The 26,249-nt window shown below is 47.9% G+C and overlaps 1 protein-coding gene across 1 annotated transcript in view; it reads left to right on the forward strand.

The window, feature by feature from the left end:
- Positions 1 to 15,961: 15,961 nt before the first annotated feature.
- The window catches only part of LOC144608559 (uncharacterized), a 43,242-nt gene continuing 32,954 nt past the window's right edge, over positions 15,962 to 26,249 (forward strand). The window contains exons 1-4 of the mRNA XM_078426509.1: positions 15,962 to 16,318; positions 19,178 to 19,255; positions 22,399 to 22,584; positions 23,775 to 23,852. Coding sequence (XP_078282635.1) covers positions 16,090 to 16,318; positions 19,178 to 19,255; positions 22,399 to 22,584; positions 23,775 to 23,852 — 571 coding nt within the window. The 5' untranslated portion in view covers positions 15,962 to 16,089. The remainder of the gene's footprint in view (positions 16,319 to 19,177; positions 19,256 to 22,398; positions 22,585 to 23,774; positions 23,853 to 26,249) is intronic.

The raw sequence follows: 26,249 nt of genomic DNA on the forward strand, positions 1-26,249 counted from the left end.
CTGACGTACATTTTACCTCTCTAGTTGTGTGCTGTACCTGCACCTAGGTTTCGTTTATTATTGTCACGTGTACCGAAATACAGCGAAAAGCTATTTTGTTGCGTGCTGTCCAGTCAGTGAAAAGGCTACAGTGTACAGATACAGGATAAAGGATATAAAATTAAGTGCAAGATAGTCCAAATAAAGATAATTGGAAGTTCACCAATGAGGTAGATGGAAGGTCAAGACTGGTGAGAGGATGGTTCAGTTGCCGGATAACAACTGGGAAGAAACTGTCCCTGAATCTGGAAGTACGTGTTTTCAAACTTCGGTGATCCATGTTGTTAGCAGTTTCTGTTGCACCTGTCCTGAAGGCCATGTTCCTTTGCTGTACTGTTTTATGTTCCTCTGGGTATGACTTAAATCTTGGAGAGGCAGGGTGGAGCTGGGCACTAGTCATAGTTGACAAGGCAGCACAACACAGAACGTGTTAAAAACGTTTATTGAAGCTGACCAAGCATCGCCGCTTGGTTTGGGAACAGCTCTGCCCAAGACCGCAAGAAAGTGCTGAGAGCTAACGATGTAGCCGAGTCCTTCACACAGACCAGACTTCCCACCATTGAGTTCAATCTTAACCTAATCACCGGGATAGCAGACATACTCTATGCAAACTGCTCCTGAAGTTAAGATAGAATCTGTCTCTGGTTCTGTGAGGTTGTAGCTTTTTGAGAACTTTGGAAGGCAGGCCATAAACCCCAAGAAATTAATTGGCTTTGAATCCTACTAATTTCACAGATACTATTTATTTTGATATTGCTAATTTCCTGCAGCTCTTTCACTTTTGATCTATTGTTGTCCACAAGTTCTGGGAGTTCCCGTTATCTTCTGTGAAGACCGATACAAAAAATGAGTGAGCACGCAGTTGGAAGTGAGCCCCGGGGGCTCAGATAGACACTTGGCAACTGTGGCAGGCCGTGTACGCGATCACTTCCAACTGCGTGCTCACTCATTTTTTGATGGCATTCCAGACTTGTATGTGGACTAACCCTGTATCACCTGACTTGAACGCCGTAGATCTGGTCTTCATTGGATTCTGGACCTCTCGGTTCATCCAAGGCTTCTGGTTAAGGGAACACCTGGATGGTCTTGGCAAGAATACCCTCCTCTACACATTACCCGAGGAGGTCGGTAGCAAACTTCAGGGCCATTGCGGAGTCCTTGAACATTGCCCAATCTACCAACTCCAAGTAGTCATGAAGTCACTCCTCTGACTCCCCTGACCAGTTCTGTACAATCTTCACCCTGGAGCTGTTCTCTTCCTTTGCTGCTATACACAGGAAGGAGCACAGTCATGATTTCCATACCTTCATTTGTATCTTGTATGGGATCCTCAGACCAAGTCACTGAGGCACTAAGGCACTATTCCACCACATTTTCACCTTGTCCTATACCATTGTTACCTTATCTGTCCGTATCTACCCAAAACTCTATAAAATTCTCAAGTCAAATTTGCCCCTCCATGAGTTGCAGGGGCACCCACCTACCTCACTGCATCCTGTATTGCTACCTCCCTACGGACTTAAATCACCCCCATACACTTCAATCATTTCCCACACACTCCCTTATCTTCTCACCCCTATTCTGTCAGTGCTCACCTTTACATCTCCCTCCTGTTCTACCCCCTGTGGATACACACAAAGTGCTGGAGTAACTCAGGCAGCATCTCTGGAGAGAAAGGATGGGTGATGTATCGGGTCGGGACCCTTCTTCAGACTGCGGCGTCGGTCATGACACCAGATCAACAATAACAACACTGGCACTCGTAAGATGAACTCATGCAATAGGCTTTATTTCCAATGTCAAGAAATAGTGTCAGTCTGTCTTTCTATCGATCTATCTATCTTATCTACCAATCTATCGGAGGTGGACACAAAGTGCTGGAGTAACTCAGCGGGACATCTCTGGAGAGAAGGAATGGGTGACTTTTCCGGTCGAGACCCTTCTTCAGATTGATGTCAGGGGAGTGGGCGGGACAGAGATAGAATGTAGTCGGAGACAGTAAGACTGGTGGCAGAACTGGGAAGGGGGAGGGGATGGAGAGAGGGAAAGCAAGGGCTATTTGAAGTTAGAGAAGTCAATGTTCATACCGCTGTGGTGTAAGCACCCAAGCAAAATATGAGGTGCTGTTCCTCCAATTTGCGCTGGGCCTCACTCTGACAATGGAGGAGGCCCAGGACAGAAAAGTCAGATTGAGAATGGGAGGGGGAGTTAAAGTGCTGAGCAACCGGGAGATCAGGTAGGTTAAGGCGGACTGAGTGGAGGTGTTCAGCGATACGATCGCCGAGCCTGCGCTTGATCTCATGATGTACAGGAATTGACACCTAGAACAGCGGATACAGTAGATGAGGTTGGAGGAGGTGCAAGTGAACCTCTGCTTCACCTGAAAAGACTTGTCGGGATCCTTGGATGGAGTCGAGGGGGGAGGTAAAGAGAGAGGTATTGCTTCTCCTACAGTACCTGGGAAGGGGGTGGGTTGGGTGGGAAGGGCCGAGTTGACCAGGGAGGTGCGGAGGGAACGGTCTGTGCAGAAAGCAGAAAGGGGTGGAAATGGGAAGATGTGGCCAGTCGTGGGATCCCATTGGAGGTGGCGGAAGTGTTGGAGGATTATATGCTGGATTATATCCGAGGACATCTCATACACGAGGAGCAGGTGAATTGGTCCAATAACCACTGATTGGACCCAGCTGTGGCTCGTTTTGGCTCTGGCAATTAGCAGACATTGCTAATGATGTTGATCGTAGGCTTCCTCTGGCCAGTCAGATGGGGATAGGGATGGGGATTGGAGGCACCCTAAGGTCATCACAGCCCCCTCCCCCCATTTCAGTTTAGTTTATTGTCGTGTGTACCGAGCGAGGTATGGTGAAAAACTTTTGTTGCGTGCTATCCAGTCAGCAGAAAGACAATACATGATCATAATCGAGCCATTTACAGTATATAGTTACATAAGGGAATAAGATTTAGTGCGAGGTTAAGCCAGCAAAGTCCGATCAAGGATAGTCCGAGGGGTAGATAGTAGTTCAGCACTGCTCTCTGGTTGTGGTAGGATGATTCAGTTGCCTGATAACAGCTGGGAAGAAACTGTCCCTGAATCTGGAGGTGTTATTCGCCAAGGTAGTACGACCCCTTCACATTTCTTACCCCTTACCCCCAATCCTCACCCTCGACACTCTACTGTTCCTCAGAGATGCCAGCATCAAGTTACCGCAAGCCCTTCTACCACCTCTTCGACTCTCTTACCTCAACAGGGGCGAGCAGGTAAGCAGAGCCGGTGTCCGTTTAACGGCTGCCTTCTCTAACGTATTCACCGGCTGATGAATCTGAAACCTGAACGTGGCATTCCGGATTATCGAAGATTCAGTGAGAGTTTTTCAAATCCACGGTATTTTGTTCTGCGTTGAATTACTGCACGAGATCTGAAGTTGGGGTGGGATGGAATGTTTGGGTAGTTTCCCGGAGCCTGTTGGAATTTCAAGCCATTGTGGTTCTGATCAGAATTCCACCCCCTCTATTGTTCGCACACAAGTGACTGTTTCACCTGGGAGTCAGTGAATGGCCATCGAATGCGCATGACTAGTCCTGGGAGATCCAGTGCAGCTTTCTTCAAAGCAAGGGTAAGGCTGTTAACAGTGTGGCATCCATGCGGAAGGCAGTTTGTATTTCTGATACAGACCATCAAAATCACTTGCAATTGTAAAGCACTTTTCACACCCCGAGCATTTTCCACCAGCGGGGTACCTTTGAAGTGCGGTCACTTTCACGATGCATGAAATTTAGTTAGTGTGCAGCCACCCTGGAGTGCAGCAGTGTGTGGGAGTGGCGGTCCATGTGGGATAAATAATGGGGCTTCCGTGAGCAGGGTCTGTGGGAGAATCTCAACACTAGCTTTGATTCAACAGCGTGACACCAACGCGAGTTGGGTCAGTGGATGCTGTCTTTTCTGACACTTGTACCTTGCAGATTATGATTAGTGAGGGTGAGGCATGGCAGCAGAGCTCAGCTGAGTGTGGTGTGCCTCCCGCACTGTTAACCCATTGCTGGTCTGATCTACGTTAATGGCAGACCCGAGGGTAGAAGCTACAATTCTAAATTTGCAGATTACGTAAAACTTGGCAAAGTAGTAAACTGTGAGGTAATAGTGATAGATTGCAACAAGAGATAAACAGGTGGATATAATGGCAAATGACAGTTAATGTAGCAAAATGGGAAGCGGTGCATTTGGTGGGAAGAATAAAGCATGAATAATCCTGTTCTAAAAATGGGTACAGCCGCAGAGAGACCTGGGGAGACACGTGCATCTGTCACTGAAAGTGGCAGGGCACTGTGCAGAAGCAGTTCAGAAGGCATACGCTATTGTAGACTTTATCAACAGAGGCACAGAATATAAAAGCAGGGCAGTAATATTGAACCTTTCTAAAACACCGATCTGGCCATAGCTGGAGAATTGTGTTCAATTCTGGTCAGCTCGTTATAGGAATGATGTGGACACATTGGAGAGGATCCAGAGAAGACTTACCACGATGCTTCCTGAGAAAGAGGTTGAAGGACCGTTGGTTACAAGGATAGATTTGAGAGGATCGATCTGTTTACTTTGGGCGGTGGGGAAAAAGGCTAAAGGGAACTTCGATAGAAGTATATAAAATGATGGGCACCACAGTGGTACAGCTCGAACAGTTGCTGCCTCACAGCTCCAGAACGCTGATCTACAGTGCTGTCTGTTTGCATGTTCTCCCTGCGGCTGCATAGGTTTCTTCCAAGTACTCCTTCTGCATCCCAAAGACACGTTGGTTTAGGTTAAATGGCCACCTTAAATCACTCTCAGGGAGTGTGTAGGTGACTAGTAGAATCTGGGGATTGGTACTCCCAGTAAACATCTTGGTGAACCCCCCCTCACCCTCTCCAGTGCAGTCAGATCCTTGATTAGAGAGAGAGAGAGAGAGGGGTGTGTGACTTTGAGTGTGGGTTGTCAAGTTGTACTATGGCAGAGTAAGATAAAGAGAAGTGTGACAGTCAAAATGTACAAACAAGGAGCTGCAGATGCTGGTTGAACAAGGAAAGACACAAAATGCTGGCTTAACTCAGCGGGTCAGGCTGGTCCTTAGAGAACATGGATGGATGAGATTTCTTAAATTCATAAGTCATTGGAGCAGAATTAGGCCATTTGGCCGATCGAATCTACTCTGTCATTCAATCAAGATTGATCCATTTTACCCTGAAGAAGGGTCTCGACCCGAAACGTCACCCATTCCTTCTCTCCCGAGATGCTGCCTGACCTGCTGAGTTACTCCAGCATTTTGTGAATAAATCGATCCATTTTACCCTCTCAGCTCTATTCTCCTGCCTTCTCCCCATCACCTTTCACACCTTTCCTAATTAAGAATCTGTCCATCTCTGTTTTAAAAATACCGGATGATACAGCCGTATGTGACAATGAATTCCACAGATTCACCACCCTCTGACTAAAAGCATTCCACCTCATCTCCTTTCTAAAGATACGTCCTTTTATTCTGAGGCTGTGCCCTCTGGTCCTTGACTCTCCCACTGGTGGAAACATCCTCTCCACATCCACTCTATCCAGGACTTTCAGTATTTATTCAATTTCAATGAGTTCCGCCCTTATCCTTCTAAACTCCAGCCAGTACAAGCCCAGTGCCAACAAACGCTCATCAGGCATTTCAGAAGGGGAGCCTTCTTCAGACAGTGTCAAGTCTTGACATCACTGTTGAGTGTGACAGTGATTGACGGTTATATAAAAACAGTAAATGCTGGAAACACTCTGTGGATCGGGCAGCTTCTGTGGAGAGAGAAATAGTTGATGACCTGAAATAGTCAGACCTGAAATGCTCACCCTGTTTCACTTTGTTCTGTGCCCCAGGATTCTCAGTGGCTGTGCTTCAAATGCTCCTTCTCAGTGAGTCCACTTCCTCTGTGAGTCCAAAACCACCATGTCCAGGTTGTATGTGTAGGAAGGAACTGCAGATGCTGGTTCAAACCGAAGATAGACACAAAAAGCTGGAGTAACTCAGCAGGACAAGCAGCATCTCTGGAGAGAAGGAATTGGTGACGTTTCGGATCAAGTCTGAAGAAGGGTCTCGACCCGAAACGCCACCCATTCCTCCTCTCCAGAGATGCTGCTTGGCCCGCTGAGTTACTCCAGCTTTTTGTGTCTATGTCCAGGTTGTGCCCGGGCTCAGTGGTAGACTGGTCCACAGTTGGTCTTCAGACATCCTTCCAACTCCAGGATCCCTCAAACACCATTTTCTTCAGCCCCACCTCCCAACTTTCCTAACCTCCCATACACTAACCAACCTGCACTGGGAAAGAGGGAGTGAAGTAGGGGGGGGGGGGTGGGATCCAGCCCACCTGCTGCCTACTTACCCCAACAGGTGACCTGACAGAGACCTTGATTCCTGCAGAGATTGCCTCATTTTTATTCTCCCTCCCCCTCCCGCTCCCCCATCATTCTCCTTCTCTACATCAATCTCCCTTCCCCTGCCTCATCCTCTCCTCCTAAGATAGACGAAATATTGGAGTAACTTAACGGGTCAGGCGGCATCTCTGGAGAAGAGGAATACATGACATTTTGTGTCAAGACCCTTCTTCAGATAGCCACAGCCTCCTAATAAACAGACGTACCTTTGGAAAAGAGATGAGAAGGAATTTATTTAGTGAGGGAGTGGTGAATCTGTGGATTCATTGCCACAGAAGGCTGTGTAGACCAATGAATATCAGTAAGGTGGAGATTGATATGATTCTTGATTGGTATGATGTCAGGGTTAGGGTTATGGGGAGAAGGCAGGAGAAGGGGATTGAGAGGGAAAGATAGATCATCCATGATTGAACAGCGGAGTAGACCTGATGGGCCGAATTGGCTAATTCTGCTCCTACAATTTATGAACTCTCACGTCCCTGGTATCATCTTGCTCCATCCTTATCCCACTCTCCCTCCATCTCCACCTCCTCCCATGCCTATTCCCTCAAATCCCCATCTCACTCTCCCTCCTCCATCTCACTCTCCCTCCTCCATCTCACTCTCCCTCCTCCATCTCACTCTCCCTCCTCCATCTCACTCTCCCTCCTCCATCTCACTCTCCCTCCTCCATCTCACTCTCTCTCCTCCATCTCACTCTCTCTCCTCCACCACCCCCCCCACCCCACCCCACATTCCTTCCATCGCTTCACTCCCCCTCTTGCACCCCACTCTCTCCTTCCCCCCCGCCTCATCACTCCCCCTCACTCTCCCTCCTGCACCGCACTCTCTCCCTCCCCCTCACTCCCCCTCCTGCACCCACTCCCTGCCTCTCCGCCTCATCCCTCTCCCTCCCTCCTGCACCCCACTCTCTCCCTCCCCCTCACTCTCCCTCCTGTACCCCACTCTCTCCCTCCCCCTCACTCCCCCTCTTGCACCCCACTCTCTCCCTCCCCCTCACTCCCTCTTGTACCCCACTCTCTCCCTCCCCCTCACTCTCTCTCTTGCACCCCACTGTCTCCCTCCCCCTCACTCCCTCTTGTACCCCTCTCTCCCTCCCCCCTGCCTCATCCCTCCCCCTCACTCTCCCTCCTGCATCCCACTCTCTCCCTCCCCCTCACTCTCCCTCCTGCACCCCACTCTCTCCCTCCCCCTCTTGCACCCCACTCTCTCCCTCCCCCTCACTCCTCCTCTTGCACCCCACTCTCTCCCTCCCCCTCACTCTCCCTCCTGTACCCCACTCTCTCCCCCTCCCCCCCTGCCTCATCCCTCTCCCTCCGCCCCCTCACTGTCCGGTGAGACAGGTGGTCCCGGGCCGGCCAGGGTGGGGCTGCGAGCTGTGCCGCTCCGGCCGCAGTCACGCCCGGTGGTCCCGGGGATAGGCGGCCCATAGTGACGGGGTAAGCAGTGATAGTGACGACGGCTGACCCCGGGTCTAGGAGGCGCCTGGTAATTGGGGCAGCAGAGCCCTGGACGACGGGCGAGACCCTGGCTGAAAGGCGTTCTGTGGTAAGAGATGTCTGCTCTGGGAAGGTGAACATCCTGGGACAACCTGGGCTCAGTCACTGCACAGAGGCCCCGACCGTGCCCACCACCCCAGGCAGAGAGAGCCATGAGTTAACGCACTGGTGGGATGGATGATACAACTTACAAATTGTAAACATCCTTGAAACACGCCGCCAGTGAGTGAGTGTAAATCTCCCAGTACTGGGCGAGAGATGTGTGTGTGTGTGTGTATTCACCAGAGGTGTGTGGTGAAGAGGAAAGAATGGGTGGCTAGTGAGGGAGAGCAGAGAGAGAGAGAGAGAGAGAGAGAGACACACACACACACACACACACACACACACACACAGACACACAGAGTGGGGATGGGCAAAGAGGGGTCCAAAATATCCCAGATGATCCCACAGGACAAATTGGCTCATTATAAAAAGTTACAACCGCAAAACTTTGAAAGGTGTCAAAAGACACAATTTTTAAAAAAATGCAACTTACCACTCATGCATTGCATTAAATACCAAACGAATTATTAACATACTCACCTCATTCCCCATCTGACAAGAGTAGGAAACATGCTTTAAAAAAAAAACCAGGGCAAATTACAGATTAAGACATATTGTTGCATTTAGGATGGCGTGAATAAAGACAACAGTAAAAGATAAGGAGGAGCAATCAATGGGAATGTAATCTAAGAAGAGGATTAAGATGGGGTTGGACATTACGTTGAATGCAAAGAACTAACATTGCCATGCGACACGGATGTATTTCAGAAGTTATCACCTCTCCCTGCATTTCTGCAGAGGTCAGTACTTTAGGAACAAGCCTGGAGCCCCTTTGCACAGTCATACAGTGTGGACGCAAACACTTCACCCCACTGTATCCAACATTCAGTATTTACACTAAACCCGCACTAATGCAGCTTTATTCCCCCCACCCCACCCCCACCTTCCCATCGATTCTCTCCAGAATCTCACCTCCACACTAAATACAATTTGCAGTGACCAATTATCTAGCAAAGTTGCTTCTGGAGCCGGCATGTCAGTTAAGTCCTTCTCTTACTAGTTTGTTCTTAGTTGTGCAGGCAGGCTTGGAGATATGATTACATGAATTAGGTCTGACCTGGTTGATAAGCCAGCAACTTATTCCTTTATATAACGTGCTTCACCAGTTGTAGCAACCCCTTGAGTGGCTTGAAATTATATCCCTACACTTGAGCTGGACTATTTATGATTCTAGACCCACAAATGTACATAGAGTCATACAGTGTGGAAACAGGCCCTTCAGCCCAACTTGCCCACACTGACCAACATGGGCCCCACCAATGTACGGGGCCTTGAACTGACCTGTCAAACCACTTGGCTTCAGTGAAACAGAGGAAGGAATAAAACCGGACATTAACCTAGGAATCAGAATCAGAGTCGCTTTCTGCACAGTGGACCATGCAAAGTTCTCACAAACATCTGGGAACCTGCGTCTGAAAACTGTTAGTGATGCAGAATGATGGGAGGAACCTGCATCTCATGGTGCTCCCATGCATCTGCTGCACTTCTCCTTCATGGTGACGAGCTCATGCATTTGGGAGGTGTTGTCAGAGAGGTTGAGGTGAGGTGGCTCAAGAAGATTGCTCACCTCCTCCTTCACTGGGGCGATTAAGGATTGCAATAAATATCCACCTTGCCAACTACTGCCAGATCCTGAAGAAAGAATAAGAACAAAATTCCCAGTGTCATGTGGAGTGGATTAAATTGTCCTAGGATGGGCTTCCATGACGGTTGGGATCTCAGGACACAGTGTGATTAATGAGCAGTTCTGGCTGAGAATGCTTTAGGTTTGTCTCTTACCACCATGCACCATTGCTGATGCGAATGCATTGGAACCTTCACGTCCATTGCCCATCACCTATCACATCTCAACAGGGGAGCTTCAATCTGACCTGTTGGTTGGAAGATCACTTGGATCTATCCACTGCTTACTGTTTATGCCACTCAGTGCCCATGTTGTGCTGTGCCCCAGATTCCTCAGCCTTGGCACCTCTTCACGTTTGGATATGCATAAAAAAATCTTGTCCTCTCCAAATCTCCACCACAATCTTTTGGTATGATGACAGCTATATTGATTTCTTTTATTCTGCTCATTCACTTTAACACAGATCCCTCTGTACTCCGCAGGAAGGAACTGTCGATGCTGGTTTACATGCTCTCTCTACCCTTCCATTTCTCTACTTTCCCTCTCCCCTGAAGAAGGTTCTCAACCTGAAATGTCACCCATTCCCTCTCTCCAGAGATGTTGCCTGTCCCACTGAGTTATTCCAGCATTTTGTTTCTAGCTTCCCTCTGTACTCTGTTTGGTGAGTAAGTGAGGTGAAGAATATATTATTGATCCTAACAGTCAAAGCTGGTACATTTTTATAGTTAACTCTTGCAGGGTTTTTTGCGGAAGCTTGCATTTTGAGGTGAGCAGATAAATCATTGCCTTGAGTGGTAACTAGCTGTAGTTGTGACCTTTTCATTTGAAGTCAATGAAGTCAAACAGTTTGAATTAGTGCTGTTTGAGTGGATCACAGGGAGGCAGACAAATGACAGTGTGGTTTTGCACAGTGGATCCTAGAGAGGAGTGATCTCGGAGGACCCCCTTGGTGTGGGAGGGGGCTTCAGTGAAGAGGCTGAGTAGCTTGTAATTCCTGGATATCTTCCAAAGCCGTGTGTATAGGAATAGAAGGATGGGTCAGATGAAGGGGCAACACATAATCCACCTTGTTTCAAAGACAGCGTGCATTTAGATATAACACCTTTAGTTCAGGGGAAAGAGCCTGACTGGTAAGGCTGATGAACTTAGAACGTTGACCAGCACTGGGGAATAAGATACTATTGTTGTCACTGGGACCTGGGTGAAAAATGGCTGGACTCAACATTCCAGGAAGGAGAAGTTTCAGGCACGAGAAGGGTGATTGTAAACAAGGAGGAGCATTGTGTGAAAGATCAAGGAGACCATCACATCAGTAATGAGGGAGGACATCATAGAAAGTTCTTCAACTGAGCCCAACAGAGTTTAGGAATAAAAAGAAGGTTCAATCGCTTTATCTCCACATACGCTGCCAGACCTGAGTCTCTCACATTTTCTGAATTATTGTATAGTACAGACCTTCCAACAGTGAGAGGGAGAGGTAGAGAATCAGATTTATAGTCACATCACGGTGAGGTGTAGGAGGAATGGGATTATAGTTTATATATATATTTGATATATGTATATATATTGAAATATATATTTCAAATTCCCCAATATCAGACTTGGCGTGAAAGGATTAGGTGGGAAAGAATTTCTAAAGGGTATCCAGGAGAGGTTTTTGAGGCATTACGTGCATAGTCCTACTGGGGATAGGACATTGTTGGGCCTTGTACAAGGAAATATAGCCAGGCAAGCGGATGAAGTGTCAGTGGGAAGAGGTGGAGGGGGCACTCTGTGGATAACGACCATAACTCTTATCACTTTCCAAGTAGTTATGGAAAGGGATGAGGATAGTCTGGTGATTGGGGGAAGGCCGATTTCAGTATCATTACATGGGACCTCGCAAGCGTTGACTGGAAGCAGCTACTTGCAGGTGGAAGGTAGACACAAAATGCTGGAGTAACTCAGCGGGACAGGCAGCATCTCTGGAGAGACGGAATGGGTGACGTGTCAGGTCGAGACCCTTCTTCAGACTGACAGTGTCTTATCTTCAATTTAAACCAGCATCTGCGTTTCCTTCCTACAGTACTTGCAGGTAGATCTACATTTGGGAAATGGAGTCTTAAAAATGAAATAGTGGGGGTTTAATAGTCTGGGTGCTCCTGTAAGGGCAGGTCTAGGAAAACCTGAATGTCAAAGGCCGTCGAGGATATGAGGATAGTCCGGTAATTGGGAGAAGGCCGCAAGCTGGCTATGGTAAGTTTAGAGCACTGGAAAGAGGGGTAGCTCGTTCAGGAGTACACAGTATAAAAAAGAAATTATGAGGATAGAGAAAGGCTGCAAAATATTACTGGCAGATAAGATTAAGGAAAATCACAAGACATTTTATAGGTATATTAAGAGCAAGAGAGTAACCTAGTGGGTTTTATTGAGAACCAATGGAGTAATCTGTGCATGGATCCAAAGAATGGGGGCAATCTAAAGGAATACTTCTCATCTGTATTCACTAAGGAGACACGATAATTGGAGAATCAGTTGGGTCAGAGGAATTCTAGAGCACATTAAGATTCCAGAACCAGGTTACACAGTCTAAGCATAAAGGGGAGGTCATTTAAAACTAAGGTGAGAAGAAACCTTTTCACCCAGAGAGTTGTGAATTTGTGGAATTCTCTGCCACAGAAGGCAGTGGCAGCCAATTCACTGGATGTATTTAAAAGAGTTCGATAGAGCTCGAGGGGCTAGTTGAATCAAGGGATATGGGGAGAAGGCAGGCACAGGTTACTGATTGTAGATGATCAGCCATGATCACAATGAATGGCGGTGCTGGCTCGAAGGGCCAAATGGCTTCCTCCTGCACCTATTTTCTATGTTTCTATGTAAAGATTACATATATGGAACAAGCTGCCAGAGGAAGTGGTAGAGGCCGGTACAATTGCAACCTTCAACAGACACATGGACAGTACATGGATAGGAGAGATTTGAAAGGATGTAGGCCAAAAGCAGCCAAGTAGACTACCTCGGTTAGGCAACTTGGTTGGCATGGACAAGATTGGCCAAGTGATCTGTTTCTGAGTCGGATCAGATTAAGCTCAATTACTTGAAAAAGGAAGTACAAGGTGTCTTAATGGGCATAAAGGTGGATAAAACCCCAGGAGCTGGTGATCTGGGAGACAAGGTAGGAGATTGCTGGGGCCCAACCACTCGACAGGTGTGATGCCAGATGACTGGAAAACAGCAAATGTGGTACCTTTATTCAAAAAGGGCAGTAGGGATAATCCAGGTCATTACAAGTTAGTCTAATGGTCGTGATATGGAAGTTAGTGATAGGGAAGATAGTCAGAATGGATTTGTTGGTGGGAGATTGTGCCGGACTTTTTTAAAAGAGTATTTTGAAGAGATAACTAAATACATTGATATGGGTAGTGTGGTTGTTGTGGTCTATATGGACTTCAGTAAGGCTTTCGACAAGATCCCACATGGAAGGTTGCTCTGAAAGGTTGAAGCCCCTGGGATCCAGGGCAAATTGGCAACTTGAACTCAAAACAGGCTTGGTGAAAGGAGGCAGAGAGGGATGTGGTGGGTTGCCCTTGTCCAATCGTGAATCACTAAATGAAAAAGGAATGTTTAATAAGTTTTCATGTGCCGTTAAATTTGATGGAGATATTGAGAGCAAGAAGGGTAATCTTAGGCTACAGAATTCAAAGGCAGCACGGTGGCGCAGTGGTAGAGTTGCTGCCTTACTGCACTTGCAGCGTCAGAGACCCAGGTGCTGTCTGTACGTTCTCCCCGTGACCTGCGTGGGTTTTCTCCGAGATCTTCGGATTCCTCCCACATTCCAAAGACGTTGGTTAATTGGCTTGGTATAAGTATAAATTGTCCCAAGTGTGTGAAGGATAGTGTTAATTTGCGGGGATCGCTGGTCGGTACGGACTCGGTGGGCCGAAGAGCCTGTTTCCGCGCTGTATCTCTAAAACTAAAACTAAGAATCATAGTGATCAGCTGGTAAATTGGGCAGAGCAAGAGCTGACGGGTTGTAATCCTACCTCATAACTGTGAGGAGCTGTGTTTTTGGGCACTAATAAAGTGAGAACATATACTTGGCATTTGGGGCAGCACAGTGGCACAGTGATAGAGTTGCTGCCTTGCAGTGCCAGTGACACTTCAATAGGTGCTGTCTGTACGTAGTTTGTACATTCTCCCTGTGACCACGTGGGTTTTCCCCGGATGCTCTGGTTTCCACCCGCATGTACAACAGGTATGTAGGTTAATTGGCTTCAGTAAAAATGGTAATTTGTCCCTCGTGTGTAGAATAGTGCTGGGGATCACTGGTCGGCGTGGACTCAGTGGGTCGAAGGACCTGTTTCCACTCTGTATCTCTAAACTAAAAACTAAACTAAAAAATACACCATGAATGGTCGGGCCCAAGGGAGTATTGAGCAACAAAGGGACCTTGGTGTACTTGTGCAGAAATCCCTGAAGGTGGCAGCACAGTTTCAATAGGGTGGTGTCTACCTGATGCTTGCATTCATTAACCTGGCCAGAGATTATTAGAGCAGACACAAAATGCTGGAGAAAGAGCATTGCCTTGCTCTGTCTGCATTTTTGTCGGGGACCTCAAAAGTTCTTTGTTCTCGTCTCACTCAGATTTCTTTCCAACATATTACTTTGTAAACTTTGTAAGAATTTCACTTTGTAAGAAGTTCAACTCTAGTGCCTATGACAAACAAAGTCCCGTAACCCTCCCCTTCCTTCCCACAAACATGACAACGTTCACATTGCCTCCCCTCACTGAGGGGAGATCACCTGCCATCATTTCCAACACAATGCTATGCATCTACCCTTCACTTTAACCTTCATTGTCCAGTGATACTATGTTCACTCATCAATTGGTCCCAAACTCTCATATACTGCCCATTCCACCATAGCTCGAGTGGTTACTCCCCATCATTGTGGTCTCACTTCTCCAAAAGTACCCATGATCTTCACCTCGGCTAATTTCACATTCTTACCGTTCATTAGATTAAAGGCTTCCTTCTGCAGGTTGTTCTGTGGGGAATGTGTGTTCATTTACTGGTTTTTATTGAGTGCACTCAGACCGCTGCCTTTCCCAGTGATTCCATTCCTGTTTTACAGGAGGACGGCTTCTGAGATTCAGTGTTGAATCAGCAGAACACTGACCAGGAGACATGGCTGAGGATGCAGGTAGGTGTTAATCCAACCCTTAGCTGCTGCTGTCCCGGAGATAGGAATCCCAGCCAACCCCATGTTCGCAGAAGGTGCTGTCAGAGTGGGCACTGCTGTATGAGTGCGCGTCAGAGTGAAAGGGAACTGGATGATTGTCCGTGAGGGCAGAACAGTCGGATTCAGACTGAACCTGCACCTGAGACAATGATCACTCTCAGAACTTCCCACTGTCTGGACCAGGTAAAGACTTTGGTAAAACGCTGATAATCCAGCACCCTTAGGACTTTGTGGTTCATTTTCCAGACTATTGGATGTTCTGTTAATATCCAAATACTCCCGTACTTCCTTTTTTTACATGATATGCTATAGGATAACACATTTTCCAGGGAACCCAGTGAGTACAAAGGTACAAAGGAAATACATATGCACTCAGGACCTTGGTTCTGGCTGGAGGTCACCCTGCGTTCCTGATGTTCAAGGTCCAAAACCCAGCACTGCCTCCCCCCCCCAACCCCAGAGCAACAAGTGTTGAACCATCAAGGAGTGAGAGGCAGCTTTATCAGAGCACCCCTCGTGAGTCGTGCACTATCCCCTGTTGAAAATTGTTAGGGATCGGGAAGAATGTGGGAGGGAAGGTTTGAGGAGAGTAAAGCAGAAGGGGAAGAGAAAAGGAATCGATGATGGAGGGGTGAAATGATTTGCAAAATTACACACTGCGTAATCACAGGGCCTCCCAGAGGGCTTAACTAGCAATGTGGTGCCAGTTCTGCAGGAATTGTGCACAGTGTTTGTAGGGGTGGCCAGTAACCAGTTTCATTGATAACTAATGACCTGGACATAACAACTTTGAAATGACTGGATTCAGCCGAGACTGGACAAAGCTTTGCTTTGATGCCTCACCTAAACACTGTCACCGGGAACAATGCAACACTCTGTCAAGACTGCACAGTTTTGGTTTATGTGTCACGTTTCCATGGCAAGGTTTAATCCCCCAAGCGTTTGCTTCAGAAGCCAGAGTCTCTCACGGGTTGGCAGGAGAGGTACAGAGAGGTGTTCAGCAGCTGAAGTGACGTGGAGACAAGACAAGAGGGCGGGAGGAGAGAGAACGTCGGGTTCAGTCCAGTTCTTAGAGGTTTTCATCCATTGCTTGGGTCATTTGTGCCAAGCTGTGCCCCCAGCTGGTGTTGAGAGGGTGGTGTGCTGATGCAGCAAGGTCCGAGCTAACACCGAGGTGAATGCATCTTTTTTCAGAACTTTCACAATTCGAGCAGGAGGCATTAGATGCTCACAATTACTACAGAAATCTGCACGCAACTCCCCCTCTGATTTACAACACGAGCATGCTTGCTGACTGCCAAGCATGGGCTGACGTCCTGGCACCCAGAGGTGAAATGGAGCACAGTGAGACGAAGAACGGAGAGAACATCTGGTACAAGTGGAGCTCTGGAGAGATGGAGTTTACAGGTTGGTGTTTGGCCACTGTGGAGCAGTCAGTAGATCCGGAGTCATTACATTTGCATTGCACAAATCAACAGCCAAATGGTGCATCTGATGCCCAGGGAAGCTCTCTTGCCATACAATCTATAGAGTCATGCAGCACAGAAATCAGGGCAGCAGCTGGTAAAGCTGCAGTCTCAGCTGCAGAGACCCGGATTTGACCTTGACCTCAGTTGCTGTTTGCGTGGAGTTTGTACTGAATGGCTGAGAAAGTGGGATAACATAGAACTAGAGTGAACGGGTGATCTGTGTGGACTCGGTGGGCTGAAGGGTCTGTTCCCATGCAGAATGTCTCATTTTTTTAAAAAATCTCCACGCCTAATGCGATGTACCCCAGTCTGTTGCATGCAGCAGAGAACGAGATTGCTGTGGAACTGACAGAGATATTTTAATCATTTCTGGCCACTGGTGAAGTGCCAGATGACTGATGGACTGCAAATGGGGTACCTTTACTTAAGAAAGCCAACAAGGGATAAGCTAGGTAATCACGGCCCTCTGAGTTAGGGAAGATACTGTGACAAAATCTCTGAAGGACAGGAGTAATCTAGACTGGAGAGGCAGAGGTTGACCAGAGATGGGCAGCAGACTCCGCGAATACTTTTGCTAAATTTTTCAAGGAGGTGACGGAATGTTGCGATAAGAATAGTTCAGTCAATTTAGTCTAAGTGGACTTCTTAAGGCCTTTGCCAAGATCTCACATGGGTCTAAAATGTTAGAGATCATGGGACCCAGGGCAAGTTAGCAAATTAGACCAAGGTTTGGCTCGTTAATAGAAGACAGAGGGTGATGGTGGAGGGTTGTGTTTGCAATTGGAAGTCAGTGACCAGTGGGGGAGCACAGCAAATGGTGCTGAGACCCTTGCTGTCTGTTACGTACATTGCAAATTTGGATATGAATGACAGAGATATTTTAAGATGATATGAAGGTTGGCGGTGTGGTTGACAGTGACAAGGTTGGTCTTTGGCTATCGAATGATATTAATGAGTTCACAAGTTATAGGAGTAGAATTAGGCCATTCGGCCCATTGAGTCCACTCTGCCATTTAATCATGGCTGATCTCTGCTTCCTAATCACATTTGCCTGCCTTCTCCCCATAATCCTTGACACCCGTTCTAATCAAGAATTTGTCTATCTCTGCTTTAAAAATATCTATTGACTTGGCCTCCATAGCCCTCTGTGGCAATGAATTCCAGAGATTAACTACCCTCTGACTAATGAAGTTCCTCCTCACCTCTTTCTTAAAAGCACACCCTTTAATTCTGAGGCAATGACCTCTGGTCCTAGACTCTCCCACCTGTGGAAACATCCTTTCCACTCTATCTATGCCTTTCATTATTCTGTAAGTTTCAATGAATTGGACAGAGAAAAGGCACATTCAATTTAATCCAGAAAACTGAGGTTTTCCCCCATGCTGTGTGAGTCAATAAACAAAAGAGATATAATAAAGATGACTAGGAAAAGAACCAGGTGGAAAGGCTTGTTTGGGCTGTGGTCAGGTCTGGAGACCAGGGATCATGATCAAAGTAGACTGTGTGAGAATCTGTAAAGGTTTGCTAGGATATGGGGGAATGTAGGGGAGTGGGACTAGACGAAGAAGGGCCTCGACCCGAAAGGTCACCTATTCCTTTTCTCCAGAGATGCTGTCTGACCTGCTGAGTTACTCCAGCTTTTTGTGTCTATCTTCAGGGAGTGGGCCTAGTTGGATTACTCCATCTCTGGATCATGGCAGAGACAGGTTGTCTCACAGCATTTCAGAAGCATCGGCCCAAACACTTGATTCACCATGGTAGGCCATGAATCGAATGCTGGTAAAACAGCATGTTTCGGTGCTTTATGCATCCAAGTGCTGGCACAATTGTGATGGGCTGAATGGCATTGATTCTGTGCTGTGATTACAAACCTACAAGGGTCTCTAATGTTGCATTTAAAAGAACATCTTGCACAAGCCTCTTTAACATTGGGCAGGAATGCCGGAACATTTCAGGAGAATCTGTGGGAACATGACATCCTGTGACTGAACAGGAAGCTAAGTTCCAAAATATAGTATTTGAATACATTTGGTTGCTTGAGATAATCGGTTATTAGTTGGAAATACTGTTAGCTTCAGGAACACAGTGCTATTTTAATGACGTTCCTGATTTATATCTCATTTTACTCTTTACAACAAAATCTGCAATGGTTTCAGTCACTGTATGCAAAGTATTGGTATTGCTATTGGTTTATTATTATCATGTGTACCGAGATACAGTGAAAAGCTTTGTTTGCGTGCTATTTAGTCACATTATACTGGACATGAGTGCAAGCAAACTACACAAATACAACAGGTGGTGCAAAGAAAAAAAACAATGTGTGCAAAATATAGTGTTACAGTATTTTAGCCTTAACAGTTACAGAAAAAGTGCAAGTGAAAGAAAAGTGCAAGATCTGGACAACACCCTTGGCTTATGAGAGGATCGATCAGTGGTCTGAGATCAGCATGGAAGAAGCTATTCCTGAATCTGATGGGACGTGCATTCAAGCTTTTGTATCTTCTGCCCAACAGGAGAGGGGGAAAAGAATGACTTGGGTGTAAATCGTCCTTAATTACATTGGCTGCCCCCTAAGGCAAGGCAGCGTGGAGTGTAGATGGAGATAAATCTATGCTGCACCAAAGCAAGGATCACATTGCTAATGTCCTGAAACCACAACCTCAATCCACTGCACTAGTGTGGCCTATGCAATTGCCGAATTTGTGGCGATCACTTCTTGTCTGATTCGCGTTTGCATATGCGGATTGGATTGCTAGATTGCTTGGCTGCAAAAGTTTGACAAATTACTTTGTTTCAGGCAAGGATTCAGCAGATGCATGGTACAGCGAAATTAAGGACTATGATTACAACAATCCTGGATTTGCCAGTGAAACTGGTAAGTGTGTTGATGTCTGAATACATTCCTTCTCAGTCCAACTATCTCTTCACTAGACAGTTAAATACCCCAGAGGTGCAGGCACCCACTGCAGCTGCACCCACTGCACATCAGTATCCACACCAAGTACCTTGTATCACCACACCGGTTTCCCTTGTCAGCACCAGTGCCCTTGCTTTGTGATAATCCACCGTTCCATTTCACCTTTCACCTCTTAGTGTAGATGGACCCTGGTGTGTCGGATAGTGGTAGAATATGGGGATCGCTGGTCAGCGTGGACTCGGTGGGTAGAAGGGCATGGTTGACCAAAGGGCTCGTTTCTGTGCTGCAGATCTCCGTGATTCATCCATCCTTCAGCTAGAAAGGGTCATGTACCAGCAAATTCACCAAGCAAAAACCCTTTCAACCAACTACCCCATCAATCTGAAGAAGGGTCCTGACCCGAAATATTGTCTATCTGTTCCTGTCCAGAGATGCTACGGCAGTTTATTTTTTGCTCAAAACCAGCCAATGTTGGAAATCTAAAGTAAATATAGAAACTGTTTTCATATCATATCATATATATACAGCCAGAAACAGGCCTTTTCGGCCCACCAAGTCCGTGCCGCACAGCGATCCCCGTACATTAACACTATCCTACACCCACTAGGGACAATTTTTACATTTACCCAGCCAATTAACCTACATACCTGTACGTCTTTGGAGTGTGGGAGGAAACCGAAGATCTCGGAGAAAACCCACACAGGTCACGGGGAGAACGTACAAACTCCTTACAGTGCAGCACCCGTAGTCAGGATCGAACCCGAGTCTCCGGCGCTGCATTCGCTGTAAAGCAGCAACTCTACCGCTGCGCTACCGTGCCGCCCGGTTTTATAACATTTCAGCGGGTTAGTTTGTATCTCTGGGGAGAGAAGTTGAATGAATGTTTCAGGGGGAAAACCCTTTGTCAAAATCATCCCATAACAGTGCATTCTGTTTTCTCTCTCACAGATATAACCTGACCCACTGAGATTTAGAAGTATTTTCTCTTTTAAATCAATCTTCTAAGTTATTTTGAGGCTATGACATTTCGTGAGGTTTTAACACTCTCCTCTGACCCCAAATTGTTCATTGTAACCATTGCGTGGACTGAAATCTCCACTACGCCGGGGAGGTGAATGTTGATGGGGTGGGCACTTTGCATTCCGTCCACTCAGGACATGAGCTTCGTCTCTTGAAGCCCACTGACCTCAGTGCCCTTCACCATCCACTGAAGCTTAACACCAGGCGAAGACCTCATCGTCTTCATCCCCAGTTTAACATAATTATTTACTCGAAAGTCGCAGCTATCTTCCACTTGCAATGAAATGTTGAAACGTTTCCTCTCCCTCAGCCTCTGATAATCTCCACAATTCCCTTCCTACGTCTGTTTTCCCGCTCCCACAGCACTTTGCTACATAAACCCAGTGCTCCGTGTGTTTCTTTAACTGACGTCCTTCCCGTTCAGCTGCTTACTGACGTGGCTTTGAACCGACAAACAACACCTTGTCTCCTGCATTCACAGAAGAATTTGTCTCCTATGGAGGGCAAGAGGGAGGAGATACTGTAAAGTGGACGGGCTCAAGGACCGCGGGTGTAAAGAGGGCGGAGGAGTTGAGACCTGGCGTCTGTGTGGTGTGCGAGGTTGGATGTGAGGCTGGGTTGTGTGGTGTGCGAGGTTGGGTGTGAGGCTGGGTTGTGTGGTGTGCGAGGTTGGGTGTGAGGCTGGGTTGAGTGGTGTGAGAGGTTGGGTGTGAGGCTGGGTTGTGTGGTGTGCGAGGTTGGGTGTGAGGCCGGGTTGAGTGGTGTGCGAGGTTGGGTGTGAGGCTGGGTTGTGTGGTGTGCGAGGTTGGGTGTGAGGCCGGGTTGAGTGGTGTGCGAGGTTGGGTGTGAGGCTGGGTTGTGTGGTGTGCGAGGTTGGGTGTGAGGCTGGGTTGAGTGGTGTGAGAGGTTGGGTGTGAGGCTGGGTTGTGTGGTGTGCGAGGTTGGGTGTGAGGCTGGGTTGTGTGGTGTGCGAGGTTGGGTGTGAGGCTGGGTTGAGTGAGAGTGCGGGTGGTTGTGGGGGTGTGGGGGTGGGTATGAGGGGAGATTGGGTGAGTGTGGTGGTGGCCGCACAGAGGGGCCTGTGCAATGCGGTCGGATGTAAGGAACTGAAGATGCTGGTATAAACCGAAGATAGACGCGAAAAGCTGGAGTAACTCAGCGGGTCAGGCAGCATCACTGGAGAGAAGGAATGGGAGACGTTTTGAGGATGACAGATTACCCATTCCTTCTCTCCAGAGATGCTGCCCGTCCCGCTGAGTTACTCCAGCTTTTTGTGTCTCTCCTCGGATGTAGTGTTGGTGAGAGGTGATCAGGTGGAGAGGTTGGGGCTGGGGAAGAGCAGAGATGAAGGGGTTTGTGGAAGAAAGAGGCGTCGAGGACTGGATGCGGCGTCGATGGCTGCATTTGAGGATGTGAAGGGTGAGATGAAAAGAATAGAGGAGGTGATTGTAAACAGGATGAAGTATTGAGGGGGTGCATGAGAAGTTTAGGGACTGCTTTGCTAGCGGCCCTGAGGTGGGTGGATGTCGGGTTAGGGAACGTACAGTGGTTGGAGGCAGTGAGCACAGGAAATACGGTGTGAGAGGGAGCTGGGGGAGGACTGGCATCCTGTTGTTATATAGTCAGTAATTCCAGTGGCAGGAGCTGTATACTTCTGCCCTCCCTCACACAGACTCACCCTGGTGCTGACACAGAACCTCACCAGTTTTTCTGAGCTGATGCTAATGTTTAAGGGCTGCACTTTTTCGTGCAGCTGGTAGTGCCACTGTCTCAGCAGCCGCCAGAGACCTCGGGTGCTGTCTGTGTGGAGTTTGCACATTCTCCCTGTGACCGCGTTGGTTTCCTCTCGGTGCTCCGATTTCCCCCCCCCCCCCCCCATCCCAAACACGTGAGTGTTTGTCGGTTAATTGGCCGCTGTGAATTGACCCAAGTGTGTAGAGAGTGGATGAGAAAGTGGGATAACAGAACTAGTGTGAACTAGGGTGATCAGTGATCGGCGTGGACTCAGTGGGCTGAAGGGCCTGTTTCTATGCTGACTAGCTAACTACTGTGCGTTTATTGACTGGTTTTGTCTCTGTCAGGGCATTTTACCCAGCTGCTGTGGAAGGACACCAACGAAATGGCAATCGCCTACTCGGTGAGTGGGCAGACAGCAATCGCGGTGGCACATTACAGCCCGGCTGGGAACATCACCAACGAGGGGTATTTTGAGAGAAATGTCCTGCCCCTGGCCGCCCCTCCAGCAGAGCCTGAAGCCGAGACAGCAGGTAGAAACCAAAATGGGAACCATAGGGTGGCAGACAAGGGGTGATTCAGCCAGGATCAACGCCCGTCAAGTTAGCTTGAACCACTAACCTCAACCGGCCAACGCTCTGGTCAAATCATCCGCCAGGGTGGTGCACCTGGGGGAGAAGATCCCCTTTGTTAAAGGTGGGTGATGGACCGTCAGAGGAGCAATGTCAGTGAACACAAGACGTGCCTGTTTCCCAAGCTCAGTATCCTAACTGCAAGGCTTGTTGTCCTTCAATGATTAACACTCCTCAGGGAATCGGAGATCCTCAGATAGACTCTGATGCAAAATCTCCTTCAGGTGTGGCACCTTCTATAGAAAGGAGCACATTTCTGTTCAGTTTTCCTGAGTGTTATATCATCATGGGTACAATGTTTTATAGTTCTTTTGTGTATTTTTTGCTGCTGCCTTGTCCCATCACATTCCTAACATGATGAGTGTCCAATATCAGCATTCCACTCTGAGGATGGAAAGGGTCAAGACCATTTCCATTTGGATGTTAAAAGGGATGAGGAGCCACATCTGAGAAGTTGGACTTCATAGCCCTTGACTCAAGAATGCCAACTGTACGTCCTGTTGGTGGTCTGTACAGTGCCAATGGTGGACTTGGCACAATGCCAACCAGAGCACAATGTGCTCGAGTTCCCCATAGAAGGAATTAAAGGGGGAGGATGGAAAAACATTCTTTACTCAAAGTGAGTTAAAATGGGAAATTGACCAATGCTTGCAAAATCTGCCCATTCCTTTAAAAGTAATTTGGTAATTATTAGAAAGCTGGGAAAATATGGAAGGTCACAAAATGTTGGGGTAATTCAATGGTTCAAGCGGCCAACTCTGGAGAACCTGGATAGGTGACGTTTCAGGTCAGGAGCCTTCTTTAGCTCAGACTGTGTCAACCGGCTGTTCCCAACCCGAAACGTCACCTATCCATGTTCTCCACAGATGCTGCCTGACCCGCTGAGTTACTCCAGCACTTTGCGTCCTCTTGTGCAAACCAGCATCTGCAGTTCCTCGTTTCTAAAATGTGAAAGGTGCTGGGTGGGAGGTTTAGACTTGATGTTTCATGTACAGCCAAATGTCAGCCCCGGTGCGACGGGCGAGCGGTTTCTTTACGCGATGAGTCTTCTTCCGGTTGATGCTGTGTGTCCTCATCTTCACCCGCGCCAGAGGCTGAGCCAGAAGAAGCAGAAGCACCCGCCGCAGAGGCCGAGGAGGAAGCTCCACCAGCCGAGGAACCCGTTGCAGGTAGGACCTCTGCTGAGTCACCCAACCGGCCACTGGCAGCTGCAACAGTGGGAAGGTGGGCACAGTGCCAACCATACAATGGGTCCCAGTTCCTCAGAGCAGGAATTACAGGGGGAGGTTGGAAAAGGTCCTTTACTCAAAGCCAGTTAGAATGGGAAATTGACAAACACTTGCACAATCTACCAATTCCTTTCAAAGAAATTGTCTGGGCTCATTTCTGGGAGCAGAATTAGGCCATTGGGCCCATTACGTCTACTCCGCCATTCCATCATCTTTCCCTCTCAACCTCATTCTCCAGCCTTCTCCTCATGACCCCAGACACCATTACTGACCAAGAAATCACATCCTCACTGAATAAAGAAATCACACCCTTACTGACCAGGAAATCACCCTTACTGACCAAGAATTCACCCTCACTGACCAAGAAATCACACCCTCACTGACCAAGAAATCACACCCTTACTGACCAAGAAATCACCCTTACTGACCAAGAAATCACACCCTTACTGACCAAGAAATCACCCTTACTGACCAAGAAATCACCCTCACTGACCAAGAAATCACACCCTTACTGACCAAGAAATCACCCTTACTGACCAAGAAATCACACCCTTACTGACCAAGAAATCACCCTTACTGACCAAGAAATCACACCCTTACTGACCAAGAAATCACCCTTACTGACCAAGAAATCACACCATTACTGACCAAGAAATCACCCTTACTGACCAAGAAATCACACCATTACTGACCAAGAAATCACCCTTACTGACCAAGAAATCACACCCTTACTGACCAAGAAATCACATCCTCACTGACCAAGAAATCACACCCTTACTGACCAAGAAATCACCCTTACTGACCAAGGAATCAAGGATCAACAACACTGAGTGGCTCAAATCTGTGGCAGTGACTTGATGAAGGAACTGGTGTATTGGAACTAATCTTGCTGATGATAGAGAGGTGGAAAGGCAAGTTTTCAGTAAGACATGAGTCTGTGAAGAGATAAAGAAGCTTTGCCAAGTGGGCAGGGGTTTGACAGATGCAATATGATTTGGGAAGTGGTGAAGTTATTCACGCTGGCAGCAAGAGTAGAACAGTGGACTATCAGTGCTCCCTGGATTACAGACACATGATTTATGGATGACCCAGTACATACGAACAAGCATTTGGGAGTCCAGGAGGATGGATTTGCGGGATTCTGTGGGGGCTGTCGGGATCTTCAGCCGGATGGGTTTGGGCCATTGCCACATGCCTGAGCCCCAACAGTCGGGGGCTGGGTGGAGGCGAGCAGACCAGGGAGCGCTGAGCAAACTAACTCGCTCACAGAGTCAGTGAGGCCGCCTGGCGACCACTCTCCCCGCTCCTGCTCGCTCTCCACACCCAACTGTTTCTATGATCCTCTCCCACACCCCATGTCTGCTCACCTCACACTTACAAAAACGTTCTCAGGGTTGCTTGATAACGTGGAGTGGTTACCTGGAGCGATACAACAGGGTGCTGGCAGTATGGAGGTATCTGGGAGTCCTAGTCCATGAAACACAGGCGGCATGGTGGTGCAGTGGCAGAGATGCTGCCTCACACAGCGGCAGAGACCCGGGTTCGATCCTGACTACCGGTGCTGTCTGCATGGAGTTTGTACGTTCTCCCTGTGACCGCGTGGGTTCTCTCCGGGTGCTCCGATTTCCTCCCACACTTCAAAGACCTACAGGTTTGCAGACTAATTGGTAAAATTGTAAATTGTCCCCCACGCGTGGAGGGTAGTGTCAATGTGCGGGGATTGTAGGTCGGCACGGGCCGAAGGGCCGAAGGGCCTGTTTCCGTGCAGTATCTCTAAACTAAACTAAACTAAAGAAGGAATTACTCCTCGAAGCGTAGCTGTGAACATTTGGAATTCTCTCCCCATGAACTGAAACATTGGATGTGTTGAAGACGGAGAAAAATTCTTGCTCCACAGAACAGCTGAGGGAATGGGGTGCTGAACCAGACTAGCCATGACCTTATTAAAGGTGCTCGGGGATTCGAAGTGCTCTATTTCTATTTCTTATTTTTGGCTGTTCAGGGAAATTAGTGGGGAGTGGACTCCCCAAATCATTCCCTCCAACCGCGTGGCACAAGCTAGGATTGAAGGTCAGTGACATATTCTGCACTGGTCAACCTTCACCGACACACAGCTTCAGTACAGAGCCCCTCCACCACCCCCATCTGTATCCAGACTCCCACCCCTGCCACACACAACCCACAGGAACAGACCAGGACACCAACACACACACATGCCTGTGAAACACGCTTGTCCTCACACCAACTTTGGGCGGCACGGTGGCACAGCAGTAGGGTTGCTGCCTTACAGCACCAGAAACCTGGGCTCGATCCCAACTACAGATGCTGTCTGTGTGG

Source organism: Rhinoraja longicauda, chromosome 31 (assembly GCF_053455715.1).
Source record: "Rhinoraja longicauda isolate Sanriku21f chromosome 31, sRhiLon1.1, whole genome shotgun sequence".
NCBI classification, from domain to species: domain Eukaryota; kingdom Metazoa; phylum Chordata; class Chondrichthyes; order Rajiformes; family Arhynchobatidae; genus Rhinoraja; species Rhinoraja longicauda.